Source organism: Bombina bombina, chromosome 8, assembly GCF_027579735.1.
Source record: "Bombina bombina isolate aBomBom1 chromosome 8, aBomBom1.pri, whole genome shotgun sequence".
In the NCBI taxonomy this organism is placed as follows: Eukaryota; Metazoa; Chordata; class Amphibia; order Anura; family Bombinatoridae; genus Bombina; species Bombina bombina.
This window is the reverse complement of record NC_069506.1, coordinates 158,286,641-158,303,618: the sequence shown is the minus strand read 5'-3', so window position 1 is coordinate 158,303,618 and position 16,978 is coordinate 158,286,641. Positions and strand designations below refer to the sequence as shown.

The following is a 16,978-nucleotide window of genomic DNA, read 5'->3' as shown; positions in this document are numbered from 1 at the left end:
CATAAAGCTCTTAACTACTGTACCCTAAAGTACACTAACACCCATAAACTACCTATGTACCCCTAAACCGAGCTCCCCCCACATCGCCGCCACTCGATTAAAATTTTTAACCCCTAATCTGCCGACCGCCACCTACGTTATACTTATGTACCCCTAATCTGCTGCCCCTAACCCTGCCGACCCCTGTATTACATTTATTAACCCCTAACCTGCCCCCCACAACGTCGCCGCCAGCTACTTAAAATAATTAACCCCTAATCTTCCGACCGCAAAGCGCCGCCACCTACGTTATCCCTATGTACCCCTAATCTGCTACCCCTAACACCGCCGACCCCTATATTATATTTATTAACCCCTAATCTGCCCCCCTCAACGTCGCCGACACCTGCCTACACTTATTAACCCCTAATCTGCCGGGCGGACCTGAGCGCTACTATAATAAAGTTATTAACCCCTAACCCGCCTCACTAACCCTATCATAAATAGTATTAACCCCTAATCTGCCCTCCCTAACATCGCCGACACCTAACTTCAATTATTAACCCCTAATCTGACGACCGGAGCTCACCGCTATTCTAATAAATGTATTAACCCCTAAAGCTAAGTCTAACCCTAACACTAACACCCCCCTAACTTAAATATAATTTACATCTAACGAAATTAATTAACTCTTATTAAATAACTGATTCCTATTTAAAGCTAAATACTTACCTGTAAAATAAATCCTAATATAGCTACAATATAAATTATAATTATATTATAGCTATTTTAGGATTAATATTTATTTTACAGGCAACTTGGTATTTATTTTAACTAGGTACAATAGCTATTAAATAGTTAAGAACTATTTAATAGCTACCTAGTTAAAATAATAACAAATTTACCTGTAAAATAAATCCTAACCTAAGATATAATTAAACCTAACACTACCCTATCAATAAATTAATTAAATAAACTACCTACAATTACCTACAATTAACCTAACACTACACTATCAATAAATTAATTAAACACAATTCCTACAAATAAATACAATTAAATAAACTAGCTAAAGTACAAAAAATAAAAAAGAACTAAGTTACAAAAAATAATAAAATATTTACAAACATAAGAAAAATATTACAACAATTTTAAACTAATTACACCTACTCTAAGCCCCCTAATAAAATAACAAAGCCCCCCAAAATAAAAAATTCCCTACCCTATTCTAAATTAAAAAAGTTACAAGCTCTTTTACCTTACCAGCCCTGAACAGGGCCCTTTGCGGGGCATGCCCCAAGAATTTCAGCTCTTTTGCCTGTAAAAGAATAAATACAATACCCCCCCCCAACATTACAACCCACCACCCACATACCCCTAATCTAACCCAAACCCCCCTTAAATAAACCTAACACTAAGCCCCTGAAGATCTTCCTACCTTGTCTTCACCATCCAGGTTCACCGATCCGTCCTGGCTCCAACATCTTCATCCAACCCAAGCGGGGGTTGGCGATCCATCATCCGGTGCTGAAGAGGTCCAGAAGAGGCTCCAAAGTCTTCCTCCTATCCGGCAAGAAGAGGACATCCGGACCGGCAAACATCTTCTCCAAGCGGCATCTTCAATCTTCTTCCATCCGGTGCGGAGCGGGTCCATCTTGAAGCAGGCGACGCGGATCCATCCTCTTCTTCGGTTGTCTCCCGACGAATGACGGTTCCTTTAAGGGACGTCATCCAAGATGGCGTCCCTCGAATTCCGATTGGCTGATAGGATTCTATCAGCCAATCGGAATTAAGGTAGGAATTTTCTGATTGGCTGATGGAATCAGCCAATCAGAATCAAGTTCAATCCGATTGGCTGATCCAATCAGCCAATCAGATTGAGCTCGCATTCTATTGGCTGTTCCGATCAGCCAATAGAATGCGAGCTCAATCTGATTGGCTGATTGGATCAGCCAATCGGATTGAACTTGATTCTGATTGGCTGATTCCATCAGCCAATCAGAAAATTCCTACCTTAATTCCGATTGGCTGATAGAATCCTATCAGCCAATCGGAATTCGAGGGACGCCATCTTGGATGACGTCCCTTAAAGGAACCGTCATTCGTCGGGAGACAACGGAAGAAGAGGATGGATCCGCGTCGCCTGCTTCAAGATGGACCCGCTCCGCACCGGATGGAAGAAGATTGAAGATGCCGCTTGGAGAAGATGTTTGCCGGTCCGGATGTCCTCTTCTTGCCGGATAGGAGGAAGACTTTGGAGCCTCTTCTGGACCTCTTCAGCACCGGATGATGGATCGCCAACCCCCGCTTGGGTTGGATGAAGATGTTGGAGCCAGGACGGATCGGTGAACCTGGATGGTGAAGACAAGGTAGGAAGATCTTCAGGGGCTTAGTGTTAGGTTTATTTAAGGGGGGTTTGGGTTAGATTAGGGGTATGTGGGTGGTGGGTTGTAATGTTGGGGGGGGGGGTATTGTATTTATTCTTTTACAGGCAAAAGAGCTGAAATTCTTGGGGCATGCCCCGCAAAGGGCCCTGTTCAGGGCTGGTAAGGTAAAAGAGCTTGTAACTTTTTTAATTTAGAATAGGGTAGGGAATTTTTTATTTTGGGGGGCTTTGTTATTTTATTAGGGGGCTTAGAGTAGGTGTAATTAGTTTAAAATTGTTGTAATATTTTTCTTATGTTTGTAAATATTTTATTATTTTTTGTAACTTAGTTCTTTTTTATTTTTTGTACTTTAGCTAGTTTATTTAATTGTATTTATTTGTAGCAATTGTGTTTCATTAATTTATTGATAGTGTAGTGTTAGGTTAATTGTAGGTAATTGTAGGTAGTTTATTTAATTAATTTATTGATAGGGTAGTGTTAGGTTTAATTATATCTTAGGTTAGGATTTATTTTACAGGTAAATTTGTAATTATTTTAACTAGGTAGCTATTAAATAGTTCTTAACTATTTAATAGCTATTGTACCTAGTAAAAATAAATACCAAGTTGCCTGTAAAATAAATATTAATCCTAAAATAGCTATAATATAATTATAATTTATATTGTAGCTATATTAGGATTTATTTTACAGGTAAGTATTTAGCTTTAAATAGGAATCAGTTATTTAATAAGAGTTAATTTATTTCGTTAGATGTAAATTATATTTAAGTTAGGGGGGTGTTAGTGTTAGGGTTAGACTTAGCTTTAGGGGTTAATACATTTATTAGAATAGCGGTGAGCTCCGGTCGTCAGATTAGGGGTTAATAATTGAAGTTAGGTGTCGGCGATGTTAGGGAGGGCAGATTAGGGGTTAATACTATTTATGATAGGGTTAGTGAGGCGGGTTAGGGGTTAATAACTTTATTATAGTAGCGCTCAGGTCCGCTCGGCAGATTAGGAGTTAATAAGTGTAGGCAGGTGTCGGCGACGTTGAGGGGGGCAGATTAGGGGTTAATAAATATAATATAGGGGTCGGCGATGTTAGGGGCAGCAGATTAGGGGTACATAGGGATAATGTAAGTAGCGGCGGTTTACGGAGCGGCAGATTAGGGGTTAAAAAAAATATGCAGGTGTCAGCGATAGCGGGGGCGGCAGATTAGGGGTTAATAAGTGTAAGGTTAGGGGTGTTTAGACTCGGGGTACATGTTAGAGTGTTAGGTGCAGACGTAGGAAGTGTTTCCCCATAGGAAACAATGGGGCTGCGTTAGGAGCTGAACGCTGCTTTTTTGCAGGTGTTAGGTTTTTTTTCAGCTCAAACAGCCCCATTGTTTCCTATGGGAGAATCGTGCACGAGCACGTTTTTGAGGCCGGCCGCGTCCGTAAGCAACTCTGGTATCGAGAGTTGCATTTGCGGAAAACATGCTCTACGCTCCTTTTTTGGAGCCTAACGCAGCATTTGTTTGAACTCTCGATACCAGAGTTAAATTTATGGTGCGGCCAGAAAAAAGCCCGCTGAGTGTTAACAGCCCTTTTACCGCCGAACTCCAAATCTAGGCCTTAGTTATTAATAGTAAGTTTTATTTAGATTTATTTAAATTATATTTAAAATAGGGGGTTAGGGTTAGATTTAGGTTTAGGGGTTAATAAATATAGTATAGTGGTGGCGTTGTTGGGGCGGCAGATTAGGGGTTAATACATGTAGATAGGTGGCGGTGATGTTAGGGACAGCAGATTAGGGGTTAATAATATGTTAATGTTTGCGAGGCGGTAGTGCGGCAGTTTAGGGGTTAATATGTTTATTATAGTGGTGGCGATGTCTGGAATGGTAGATTAGGGGTTAATAATTTTCTTTTAGCGTTTGTGACGCGTGAGGGCATCGGTTTAGGGGTTAATAGGTAGTTTATGGATATTAGTGTACTTTTTAGCACTTTAGTTATGAGTTTTATGCTACAGCTTTGTAGTGTAAAACTCATAACTACTGACTTTAGAATGCGGTACGAATCTTGACAGGATAGGGTGTACCTCTCACTTTTTGGCCTCCCAGGACAAGCTCGTAATACCGGCGCTATGGAAGTCCCATAGAGAAAAGACTATACGCAATTTGCGTAAGTTGATTTGCGGTAAGGCCAAAAAAGTGTGCAGTGCCCCTAAATCTTCAAGACTCGTAATACCAGTGGTAGTAAAAAAGCAGTGTTATGAGGCTTAACGCTGCTTTTTTGATAATAACGCAAGATTCGTAATCTATCCGTAAGATAGCTACAATATAACTAATAGGTATATTGTAACTAGCTTAGGTTTTATTTTTATTTCACAGGTAAGTTTGTATTTATTTCAACTATTTACTAACTACCTAGTTAAAATAAATACAAAATTACCTGTGAAATAAAACCTAAGCTGTCATCCAAGATGGCGTCCCTTAGATTCCGATTGGCTGATAGAATTCTATCAGCCAATCGGAATTAAGGTTGAAAAAATCCTATTGGCTGATGCAATCAGCCAATAGGATTGAACTTCAATCTTATTGGCTGATCCAATCATCCAGTAGGATTGAGCTCGCATTCTATTGGCTGTTCCAATCAGCCAATAGAATGCAAGCTCAATCCTATTGGCTGATTGCATCAGCCAATAGGATTTTTTTCAACCAACCGCTGCTTCATTACTACTATTTCCGGCGAGCCTAAAGGCTCACACGGAAACAGGGACATCAGGGGCCATTCAGTCCTTGATAAATCGGCCCCTTAGTCTTTATTTTTTAAATGGTTCAAATTAAAAATAAAAAAGTTAATATTTTTGGTAATACGATTTATTATTTTGTTACAGATTATAGCCTATCAGCCCTATGGAAAATCAGTCGACTGGTGGTCTTATGGAGTTTTACTCTATGAAATGTTGGCGGGACAGGTAAGACAAATAACTAGATTCAAGTCTGATATAACAAAACAAAAACATGGAAAAAATGTAACCACTTGGCTGTCAAAGATTACCACAATTTACAGCAATGACCTGTGAATAGAAGGCAACAATTTTGTAGGACTCCATAAAAGGAATAGCTTGTGGTTTTGTAGAATGACCAGAAGATCCCAGCCTTACAAAGGAAAATGTCAAGTCGGAGGTAGTATTATTGAATGTATGATAATACTTGCTGGTATACATCATAGAAGATGCTGGAGCCTTGAAACATATGTATAATTGATAACACAAAGGCTGAAACTGGAGTCTAGTAAAACATTGCTATAGAAACAGACAAATCATCTAATGCTTATATAGAAGATATTAGGGCAATGTACAGAGCGCTAAAGGCAAGAGCAAAGTAAGATAAGCCAGGGGTCTGAGGGCAGTCAGTAGTCAAGCTGAGTTAAAGGACCAGTAAATACAGTAGGTTTGCATAATCGACAAATGTATGATAAAAAGACAATGCAATAGCACTTAGGGGCCGATTTATCTAGTGTCTGTCCGACATGATCTGCTCACCAAATCATGTCCAACAGACTTGTGCAATGCCACCCCCTGTAGATTTGCGGCCAATCGGCTGCTAGCAGGGAGTGTCAATCAACCCGATCGTATACCGTCGGGTGGATTGATGTCCTCAGCCTCATACGAGTTAAGGAGCAGTGGTCTTAAGACCGCTGTTTCTTAACTGTTGTTCCCGGAGAGCCTGAAGGCTCGTGCAGAAACAGATGCATTGAGGCCGATTGACAGCTTGTTAAATCAGCCCCTATGTCTGAACTTCAGATGAGTAGTAGTTTTTTTGCTGACAAATTTCCAAATTATGTTTTTTCCCCTCACCTTTTATCATGTGACAGCCATCAGCCAATCACAATTGCAAATATGTATATTCTGTGAATTCTTGCTCATGCTCAGTAAATTGGAAAAATCTGAATCATGAAAGTTTAATTTTGACGTGAGAGTCCCTTTAAGGAACAAACCTATACAAACAAACAATATAGCAACAAGCACATTAAAAGGAATGTACACAATAATGCCAAAGCAAGGAGCTAGAGGGAAAATAAAGCGAACTAATTTATACTAGATATTTTCCAATGTGCAATTCCAGAAATGTCCATCAGAGGTCCTTTCAGATGAATGAAAACAAAGTACAGAGAGATGACTTTTTACAGCCAGGACTCCTCCTTGTAGGTAGGAGCAGACTGTCTTAGATGAAATCAGTTACACTTAGGAACTCATGGTTCCAACCTGAGTCCACCTACCTCTAAACTATGTTCCATGTTATTTGTTTTTTTACACAGTATTTTGCAAAGTTGCAAGAAAGTATACAAATGTACATCTAGAGTGCAGAAGTAGTTTTATGGGTTGCCAAAGGGTTATTAGAGCCTTCCTAATTGTTTTTGTAGCACCGGCATCCCCCAAAGGTGCAAAGAGCCTTGAGATTGCCAGCAATACTTTTTTTTATATAGATTATCATCTCTAGTGAAGATTGTTGCTACCCAATGCTGTTTAGCTCCAACCTAAGAACTGTGAATCTTAACTTACTCCATGGGACATAATATGGCTGTATTAGAATCTTCTGAGGGCCATGTGGAAGCTCCTGACTGTTAGTCTTCCCCACTGGTCTATAGGATTTAAGATGAAAACAGAACTGGATTTATCCCACTTGTGCCCATAAGTACAGATTACACTTTTTTGCTGACATACAAAAAAAATGACATTTACAACCTAAATTCTTTGGTTTATTGTATTGAAGTTAGAAAAGCAATGTCTTTTTTATCATCTGGACTAATATATTACATTGTTTTATTTATCTTAAAGCCTCCATTTGATGGGGAAGATGAAGATGAATTATTCCAGTCCATTATGGAACAGACTGTCTCTTATCCTAAGTCAATGTCCAGAGAAGCTGTCTCAATATGTAAAGGGGTAATGAAACAATAATTTATTTACTTTAAAACATTTTTTTCTGACATAGGGCTTTGTTCCAGCCAGTTAGGAGAACTCTTCAAATTGTGTTTTACAGTGTGATACGCAGTTTTAATAAACTGAAGCATTTCCAGTCTAAAATGTAAAAAACATTTTTTTAAAAATCATAGGATTTTCAAATTGCTTTGCACTGTGAATGGTGTTCAGATATTTTTAAATGAGTAGCCTCACAAGAAGTATTCCAATCTATCTTTAAAACAATTTCACATCTATTGTCTCATGCGTTTTAGATTTATCTAATTTTCCTTACCCTTTTGAAAACCCATCTTAGCCCTCCTTTTGTTTGTCCATCTCACCATACTCAGATTAAAAAAAAAAAGAAAAAAAAAACAATAATTTACTAGTTTTGTAAAAATGTGTGAATATTGATCAAATTACACTTTTAAACTATGGAATGTTGAAAAATTAAATATTTCATCAGAATGATGGTTCATGAATGCAATTTGGTGTCTGGATGTCATACAGCCAGATTACAAGTTTTGCGTTATGAGCTGTGCGGTGTTAATGTGCAGTTTTTTCTCACCGCTCACTTACCTGGAGCGCTGGTATTACGGGTTTTTACAAACCCGGCGTTAAAAGGCAAGAAGTGAGCGTAGAGCAAAATTGAGATCCATACCGCACTTCAATACCAGCGCTGCTTAAGTCAGCAGTGAGCTGGTCGTATGTGCTCGTGCACGATTTCCCCATAGACATCAATGGGGAGAGACGGCTGAGAAAAAGTCTAACACCTGCAAAAAAGCAGCGTAAATCTCAGTAACACAGCCCCATTGATTCCTATGGGGAAACTAAAGTTATGTTTACACCTAACACCCTAACATGAACCCCGAGTCTAAACACCCCTAATCTTACACTTATTAACCCCTAATCTGCTGCCCCCGACATTGCCGCCACCTAAATTATACTTATTAACCCCTAATCTGCCGCTCCGGACATCGCCGCCAACTAAATTATATTTATTAACCCCTAATCTGCTGCCCCCAACATCGCTGACACCTACATTATATTTATTAACCCCTAATCTGCCACCCTCAATGTCACTACAACCTACCTACACTTATTAACCCTAATCTGCCGCCCCCAACGTCGTAACCACTATTCTAAATTTATTAACCCCTAAACCTAAGTCTAACCCTAACCCTAACACCCCCTAACTTAAATATAATTTAAATAAATCTAAACAAAAATTACTATTATTACTTAAATAATTCCTATTTAAAACTAAATACTTACCTATAAAATAAACCCTATGCTAGCTACAATATAACTAATAGTTACATTGTAGCTAGCTTAGGGTTTATTTTTATTTTACAGGCAAGTTTGTATTTATTTTAACTAGGTAGAATAGTTAACTATTTAATAACTACCTAACTAAAATAAATATAAATTTACCTGAAAAATAAAACCTAACCTAAGTTACACTGACACCTAACACTACACTACAATTAAATAAATTACCTAAATTAAATACAATTAAATAAATTAAATTAAATTAGCTAAATCACAAAAAAAACACTAAATTACAGAAAATAAAAAAAATTACAAGATATTTAAACTAATTACACCTAATCTAATAGCCCTATCAAAATAAAAAAAAGCCCCCCCAAAATGAAAAAAACTCTAGCCTAAACTAAACAACCAATAGCCCTTAAAAGGGCCTTTTGCGGGGCATTTCCCCAAAGAAATCAGCTCTTTTACCTGTAAAAAGAAATACAAACAACCCCCCTAACAGTAAAGCCCACCACCCACACAACCAACCCCCTAAATAAAAGCCTAACTAAAAAAAACTAAGCTCCCCATTGCCCTGAAAAGGGCATTTGTATGGGCATTGCCCTTAAAAGGGCATTTAGCTCTATTGCAGGCCCAAAGCCCTAACCTAAAAAATAAACCCACCCAATACACCCTTAAAAAAATCTTAACACTAACCCCCGAAGATTCACTTACCGGGAAAAGTCTTCATCCAAGCGGCAAGATGTCCTCAACAAAGCCTGCAGAAGTGGTCCTCCAGACGGGCAGAAGTGGCCCTCCAGACGGGTAGAATTCTTCATCCAGATGGCATCTTCTATATTCATCCTTCCGGAGCGGGTCCATCTTCAAGACATCCGACGCGGAGCATCCTCTTCATCCGACGGACTAACGACAAATTAAGGTACCTTTAAATGACGTCATCCAAGATGGCCTCCCTTAGATTCCGATTGGCTGATAGAATTCTATCAGTCAATCGGAATTAAGGTAGAAAAAATCCTATTGGCTGATTGGATCAGCCAATAGGATTGAGCTCGCACTCTATTGGCTGTTCCAACAACCCCTCCAAAAGTAAGTTTTACTGTTGGAGGGGTTGTTTGTATTTCTTTTTACAGGTAAAAGAGCTGATTTCTTTGTAGCAAAAGGCTATTGATATTTTAGTTTAGGCTAGGGTTTTTTTTTTATTTTGGGGGGGCTTTTTTTATTTTGATAGGGCTATTCGATTAGGTGTAATTAGTTTAAATATCTTGTAATTTGTTTTTTAGTTTCTGTAATTTAGTGGGTTTTTTTTGTGATTTAGCTAATTTAATTTAATTTGTTTAATTGTATTTAATTTACTTACTTTATTTAATTGTAGTGTAGTGTTAGGTGTTAGTGTAACCTAGGTTAGGTTTTATTTTACAGGTAAATTTGTATTTATTTTAGCTAGGTAGTTATTAAATAGTTAATAGCTATTTAATAACTATTCTACCTAGTTAAAATAAATGCAAACTTGCCTGTAAAATAAAAATAAACCCTAAGGTAGATACAATGTAACTATTAGTTCCATTGTAGCTAGCTTAGGGTTTATTTTATAGGTAAGTATTTAGTTTAAAATAGGAATTATTTAGGTAATAATAATAATTTTTATTTAGATTTAATTAAATTATATTTAAGTTAGGGGGTGTTAGGGTTAGACTTAGGTTTAGGGGTTAATAAATTTAGAATAGTGGCTACAACGTTGGGGGCGGCAGATTAGGGGTTAATAAGTGTAGGTAGGTTGCGGCGACATTGGGGCAGCAGATTAGGGGTTAATAAATATAATGTAGGTTGCGGCGATGTTAGAGGAGGCATATTAAGGGTTAATAAGTATAATGTCGGTGGCGGCGATGTTAGGGACGGCAGATTAGGGGTTAATAATATTTAACTTGTGTTTGCGAGGCGGGAGTGCGGCGGTTTAGGGGTTAATATGTTTATTATAGTGGCGACGATGTCCGGAGCGGCAGATTAGGGGTTACAATTGTTATTATAGTGTTTGCGATGTGGGAGGGCCTCGGTTTAGGGGTTAATATGTAGTTTATGGGTGTTAGTGTACTTTTTAGCACTTTAGTTATGAGTTTTATGCTACAGCTTTGTAGTGTAAAACTCATAACTACTTGACGGTATAGGATGTACCGCTCACTTTTTGGCCTCCCAGGTCAATCTCGTAATACCGGCGCTATGGAAGTCCCATAGAAAAAAGCTTTACAAACTTTACGTAAGTCGGTTTGCGGTAAGGCCAAAAAAGTGTGTGGTGCCCCTAAACCTGCAAGACTAGTAATACCAGTGGTAGTGAAAAAGCAGCGTTAGGACCTGTTAACGCTGCTTTTTCAGCTTACCGCAAAACTCATAAGTTTGTTTGCAAAAATCATGAACTGAGCTTTTTAATTATGTTAAAGAAACACACAGCCCATCATTGCTAATCATTGATCTGTTTGTTTTACTTTTTAATGTTGTTCAGGCAAAAACATGCTTAAATGTTGCTTTTTCATATTAATGACACACATTTGGGGCATACAACACCCTTTCAAATAAACAAACATAAGGAATAAAATAGCATTTAAATTCTGTTTTGTATAAAGTCTAAAGGAATCAATACTTTTGTGTTCATTTCCCTGTTTCACACATTTTTTTAATACATTTGTTAATTATTTATTTAACTGTTACATTCACTATAACGTAATGCAATAATTGATTATTTTTCAACTTGAAAACTTTAATTTATAGCATCTTCAGTGTTGGATATATATTATTTTTAATGTGCTGCAAATATAATGGTGTAGGTGAGTCTTTATAATTTAACAGATTTTTTTTTTCCTAGTTGCTTACAAAACACCCTCTGAAGCGTCTTGGCTCCGGTGCTGATGGAGAACGTGATATACGTGACCATGCTTTCTTCCGCTGGATTGACTGGGAGCGTCTTGAACTATTAGAAATCCAACCACCTTTCAAACCACGTCCTGTGAGAATTTTTCTTTTATTACTATCAAAAATAATTTTCTTTTAACTACAGTCTACCTTTACATTTTTCAGCTAATTTTATTATTAACCTGCCAACAAAAAAACGAATCCCCCATTCATCATTATGTGGAATCTGTCAGGGAATCTATACCTCTACATTTGTGGCTAGCAAAGTGGCATGTGTATTTATTTTTATTTACATGTGACTAAATGTGCTGCCCCTCCCCCTGTTTTCAGAGAACCTATTGCACCAGTGCAGGGCTTGTCAATAATCCTGGAGAAGTCTAATTTGTTTCATTAACTTGGTTTCCTTTGTTGAAGTAGCAGCAATTCACTAATTGGAGCTAGTTGTACAATATATGCCTCTTGTCATTGACTCACCGAATGTGTTCAGCTAGCTCCCATTAGTTAATTTCCTGAGCCTACCTAGGCATACTTTTCACCAAAGGCTATCAATCCTCTGTTAAAAGCAATACAAATCCTCTGTGAAAAGCACACTGGTCTAAAGAGGCTGCTCCTGGGTGGTAAATCGCCATAGAACTAGCTGATGAGCTGTTGTTCGTTCCTGGTAGAGCGCTTTTCTCTTCCTATGCAAATTAATATGACCCTATGGAGGTCTCCCTATGGGTGATGGGGGAAACCAGACAAGGGCTCCTTGCCCAGTGTGCTTAGAGGAATGTGGCTGCACCTCACCCATAGGAGACTGAAACGATTGTCTGGGATTGTCATGTTCCTTGTTCAGAGGAGAATTGCCTGGTATTTCGGGGCTGGACTTACCGTACTTGGCAGTAAGCGTGTACTTAGTATTTCACACATGGCTTCTCCATTTGGCTTTATTTTTGTTAAATAAATCATGACACAGTGTAATATGTCATGTGTTGTTGTTCATCTAAGATTGTATTTACCTAATTTTAAGACCTGCTAAGGACCAGATTATTGTTATGTCCTGATACGTAAAACCATAGGATTCCAGGAGGGTGTACTTTCCTTTTCACATACATTAATATAGATACATATAGGTATAGATATGTTCTACAAAAACTAATCAGATATATAGAAATAAATATTTAAAAACAAACAAAAAAAATTCTTCTGTTTGAAGAACATTGAAACGTAAATTTTGTATTTTTACCTTCAGCTTTAGCACAGTTGGTGTAATGTGGTGTTGGGTTAGCAGGCGAGCAATACGTGTTAGTATTTTTTTTATTTATTTTTTTAACAGCATGCTCCATTGAAGTCTATGGGGAGGATAAATTTATGCAATTGCAATATCTAAAGTTCTAAAGTTATAACGCATTAGGTTTTTTCGCTCACACACAAACTTTTTACTTTCAATTTATAATGGGCTAGGTTACAAGTGAAGCGTTATTTTAACATGCACCTGTAAAAATACCTCAAGCTCGAGGTAGCACTTTGCGCTATGGCCGGACCCCTGTTTAATTAAAAAAATGTCCCCCAATTGCATCCAAATAAAGTGGACAGTTCCTTTATTAAAATAAAAAATATGAGCATCTTTTTTAAAAATAAAAAAGAAAAAAATAACTTCACAAAGCAGTTATAAGGGGTAAGTGAGGGGATCTAGGGTGTTTGAAAATTAGTCACTGAAAAGTACCTTAACATTGAGGTCTATGACTGTGTGTATATGCTTATATACCTATATATTTATGTGTTAATATGTGTAAATACACATATAAACACATAAATATAGATGTATATATTCATATACATATATAGTTTTAATTTGCTGCCCAACGCTGTGTGACTTACCCCCTGCCCTGCGCTCCCATTGGAGCCTATGGGAGTGCACTCTTGTGAGTGCAAAGCTTCCAGGAAATGTGAACGCAAGGTTGTGTTTGCATTGCGCTTAACTTGTAATACCAGCGCACATTAGTGTACCCTGGTATTACTGAGTGGAGAGCAAATATTTGGCTCATTAAAGAGCACTTTTGCGATCCACTCGTAATCTAGGTCAATATGCGCACTAACCCACTTGTGTTAACAGTTTACTTCTATCAAAGTTTACACACTAGCAATAAAATTAGCACACCACTTGTAATATGGATCTATGTCCATAAAAAAAAAAATACTGTTTGCAACTAGTAAAATGTTTGTGTTATACATCTCCATTATCAGTGTTCATGCTTGTCGAAGTAAATTATATTTTTTTAATACAGTTTACAATCATTTGATAACAAATTTGTTTTGTTCATCCTTGCATGTGATGACTTAAAGGGATATGAAACCCAAAATGTTTCTTTCATGATACAGATAGAGAATACAGTTTTAAAAAAGTTTACAATTTACTTATTTTATCAAATTTGATTTGCTTGATTGTTATTCTTTGTTGAAGAGATATCTAGATAGGTAGCATACACATATCTGGAGCACTACATGCAAGGAAATAGTGCTGCCATCTAGGGCTCTTGCTAATGTATAACATTGTTGCAAAACTGCTGTCATATCTTACTGCAAATACATGCACACTCCTGAACTTACCTTCCTGCTTTTCAACCAAAGATAACAAGAACATTCAAAGAAAATCTATACTATAATTGCATTTGTAATGTCCGTCGCCGTCAGGAGTTGCGCACGCATCCTCAATGTAATGTTGGCAGTGCAAGGCAGCCAACAGTATGTTGGCTGTGCGCGCAGCCAAAATAATTCACCCTGCCATTTTTGGAATCCACCGGGATGCAGCGAAGCCAAACGAAGCATTACAACAACAAAAAAAACACTGCCCGCTCGAAGTATAAAAAAAAAAAAACGAACCTCCCACACGAAGTATTAACACCTACACCGCAAACCCACACATCACAAAATAATTAAGTAATTAACCCCTTAACCGTCAACCACCCCCATCGCAATAAAGCAAGCTCTTTTACTGCCCATCCCTAATCTAAATAAAACAACCCCCCCCCAAAAAAAAAAACCTTAAAAAAACCCTAAGTCTAACCCCCAGGTTGGTACTCACCATTCCTGAAGTCCAGCGGAGAAGGTCCTGTTCCAGGTGGTGAAGTCTTCTTCCAAGCGGCAACCTCTTCTTTCTTCTTCCAGGAACATCCGGCGCAGAGCGGAGCTGAAGACCGATGACCGTGGAGCTGAAGACCGGCGACCCTGGAACTGAAGTCCGGCGATTCTGGAACTGAAGATCGGTGACCCTAGAACTGAAGACCAGTGACTGCAAAGCCATGGAGCATGGAGGATCCTCTTTGTACGATCGCCTTCGTACACTGAATAGTGAATTCAAGGTACGCGATTAAAGATGGTGTCCCTTGAATTCCTATTGGCTGATTTGATTCTTCAAATTCAAATCAGCCAATAGGATGAGAGTTACTGAAATTCTATTGGCTGATTTTAAAAGCCAATATAATTTCAGTAGCTCTCATCTTATTGGCTTATTTGAACAGCAAATAGGATTTGAGTAGATCTCATCCTATTGGCTGATTTGAATTTGAAGAATCAAATCAGCCAATAGGGATTCAAGGGACGCCATATTTAATCGCGTACCTTGAATTCACTATTCAGTGAAGCTTTTTTATTTTCATAGGGATTAGGTTTAATTTTGTAAACTTTGGTAATTTGTTTTTTTATTTTCTGTAATGTTGTTTTTTTTTTTTTTAATTTCCGTAATTTTGGTTAATTTAAACTTAGGTCTAATATTTTAATTTTTAGGAGTTAGACTTATTTTTTATTTTTTTTTATTTTTTTTTTAGATTAGGGATAAGCAGCAAAAGAGCTGAATGCCCATACAAATGCCCTTTTCAGGGCAATGGATAGTTTAGGTTTTTTAGTGTAAGGTTTATTTATTTTAAGAGGGTTTACTGTTAGGCGGGACTTGGTAACAGCAAAAGAGCTATTTAACTTAGGGCAATGCCCTACAAAAAGCCCTTTTAAGGGCTATTGTTAGTTTAGCATTAGATTAGAGGGTGTTCTTATTTTGGGGGGCTTTTTTTATTTTCATAGGGATTAGGGTTTATTTTTTTATTTTTGATAATTTCTTTATTTTTTTCCGTAGTTTTTATTTTATTTTAATTTAACACATAGACTGAGAGGGGAGAGAGAGCAAAAGAGAGGGGAGAGAGAGCAAAAGAGAGGAGAGAGAGAGCAAAAGAGAGGGGGAGAGATCAAAAGAGAAGGGGGAGAGAGAGCAAAAGAGAAGGGGAGTGAGAGCAAAAGAGAGGGGAGAAAGAGAGTAAAAGAGAGGGGAGAGAGAGAGCAAAAGAGAGGGGGAGAGAGAGCAAATGAGAGGGGAGAGAGAGCAAAAGAGATGGTGGGAGAGCGCAAAAGAGAGGGGGGAGAGAGAGCAAAAGGGGTGGTGAAAGAATCCACCTGGATGGATTCTTTCACCACCCTGCCATTTTTGGAATCCATCTGGATGACAGGGTGGTGAAAAATCCACCTGGATGCAGCATAAGCTGCATCCAGGTGGATTCTTTCTCCACTCTGCCATTTTCGCTGCATCAAGGTGGATTCCAAAAATGGCAGGGTGGTTCCGTCACCACAATAGACTGCCCTTCTGAAAATGGCAGGGTGGTTTGGTGGTTCCGTCACCACAATAGACTGCCCTCTGGGCAAGCTTTACCACTAGTATGATAATAAAAGTAAATTGGAAACTTGTTTAAAATTGAATTTTCCATCGGAATCATGAAAGAAAAATCTTGGGTTTTATGTCCCTTTAAGTGTATTTGGTGCGATCATTATCATTCAACTTTATTAAAATGTAAGTGACTATTTTATTGTTTCATACTCTTACACAGTGTATTATTTTCTTCCTTTTTTTGTTTGTTTTTTAACAGTGTGGGAAAAGTGGAGAGAATTTTGACAAGTTCTTCACCCGAGCTCCTCCTGTGCTTACACCTCCAGACCAAATGGTCTTGGCCGGCATTGACCAGAGTGAATTTTCTGGATTCACCTACATTAATCCAGCATTTGTCCACACTAATCCACACTCTAATCCACACAGCCCAGTGCCCATATCTCTGGTGTGAACCCTCTGTGTATACTGCGAGGAACGCAATTGAAGGAGGCCTTCTTGATCAGCTCCCATCCTTTTACCAGCATGGTATTCTCTTTGTTTAGGCTTTCAAAGCAACTTCTGCCTCATTCATATTCCTCCTTCCCTACCTGCAACTCAGACAGGCACTCAGTGTTGTAACGTGCTGTGCGGGGAACAGGATGCTACAGTGAATCCATTCCTTCTGGGATCTGAGACAGTTATCTGGTGTTTCACATTACAATAAAGCTGAATAAGGTTTAGTAGTTTCTCTTTCTGGGTTCTTTAATGTCTCAAGATATCATGAAGAATAATTGCTTCTTTGCTTGACTGCTTGACATGATGTCACTTATCACACACTTGATACAGAGTGCTTGAGAGAAGAAGAGCATTTCCTTTTTTGCATGTTTGGACCTAAAACTGAA

The 16,978-nt window shown here is 38.1% G+C and overlaps 1 protein-coding gene across 1 annotated transcript in view; it reads left to right on the top strand.

The window, feature by feature from the left end:
* Positions 1 to 16,758, top strand: part of PRKCG (protein kinase C gamma) — a 711,210-nt gene extending 694,452 nt beyond the window's left edge. Inside the window, exons 15-18 of the mRNA XM_053690662.1 lie at positions 5,225 to 5,305; positions 7,172 to 7,279; positions 11,421 to 11,561; positions 16,357 to 16,758. Of these exons, the coding sequence (XP_053546637.1) occupies positions 5,225 to 5,305; positions 7,172 to 7,279; positions 11,421 to 11,561; positions 16,357 to 16,548 (522 nt within the window). The 3' untranslated portion in view covers positions 16,549 to 16,758. The remainder of the gene's footprint in view (positions 1 to 5,224; positions 5,306 to 7,171; positions 7,280 to 11,420; positions 11,562 to 16,356) is intronic.
* Positions 16,759 to 16,978: the final 220 nt, after the last annotated feature.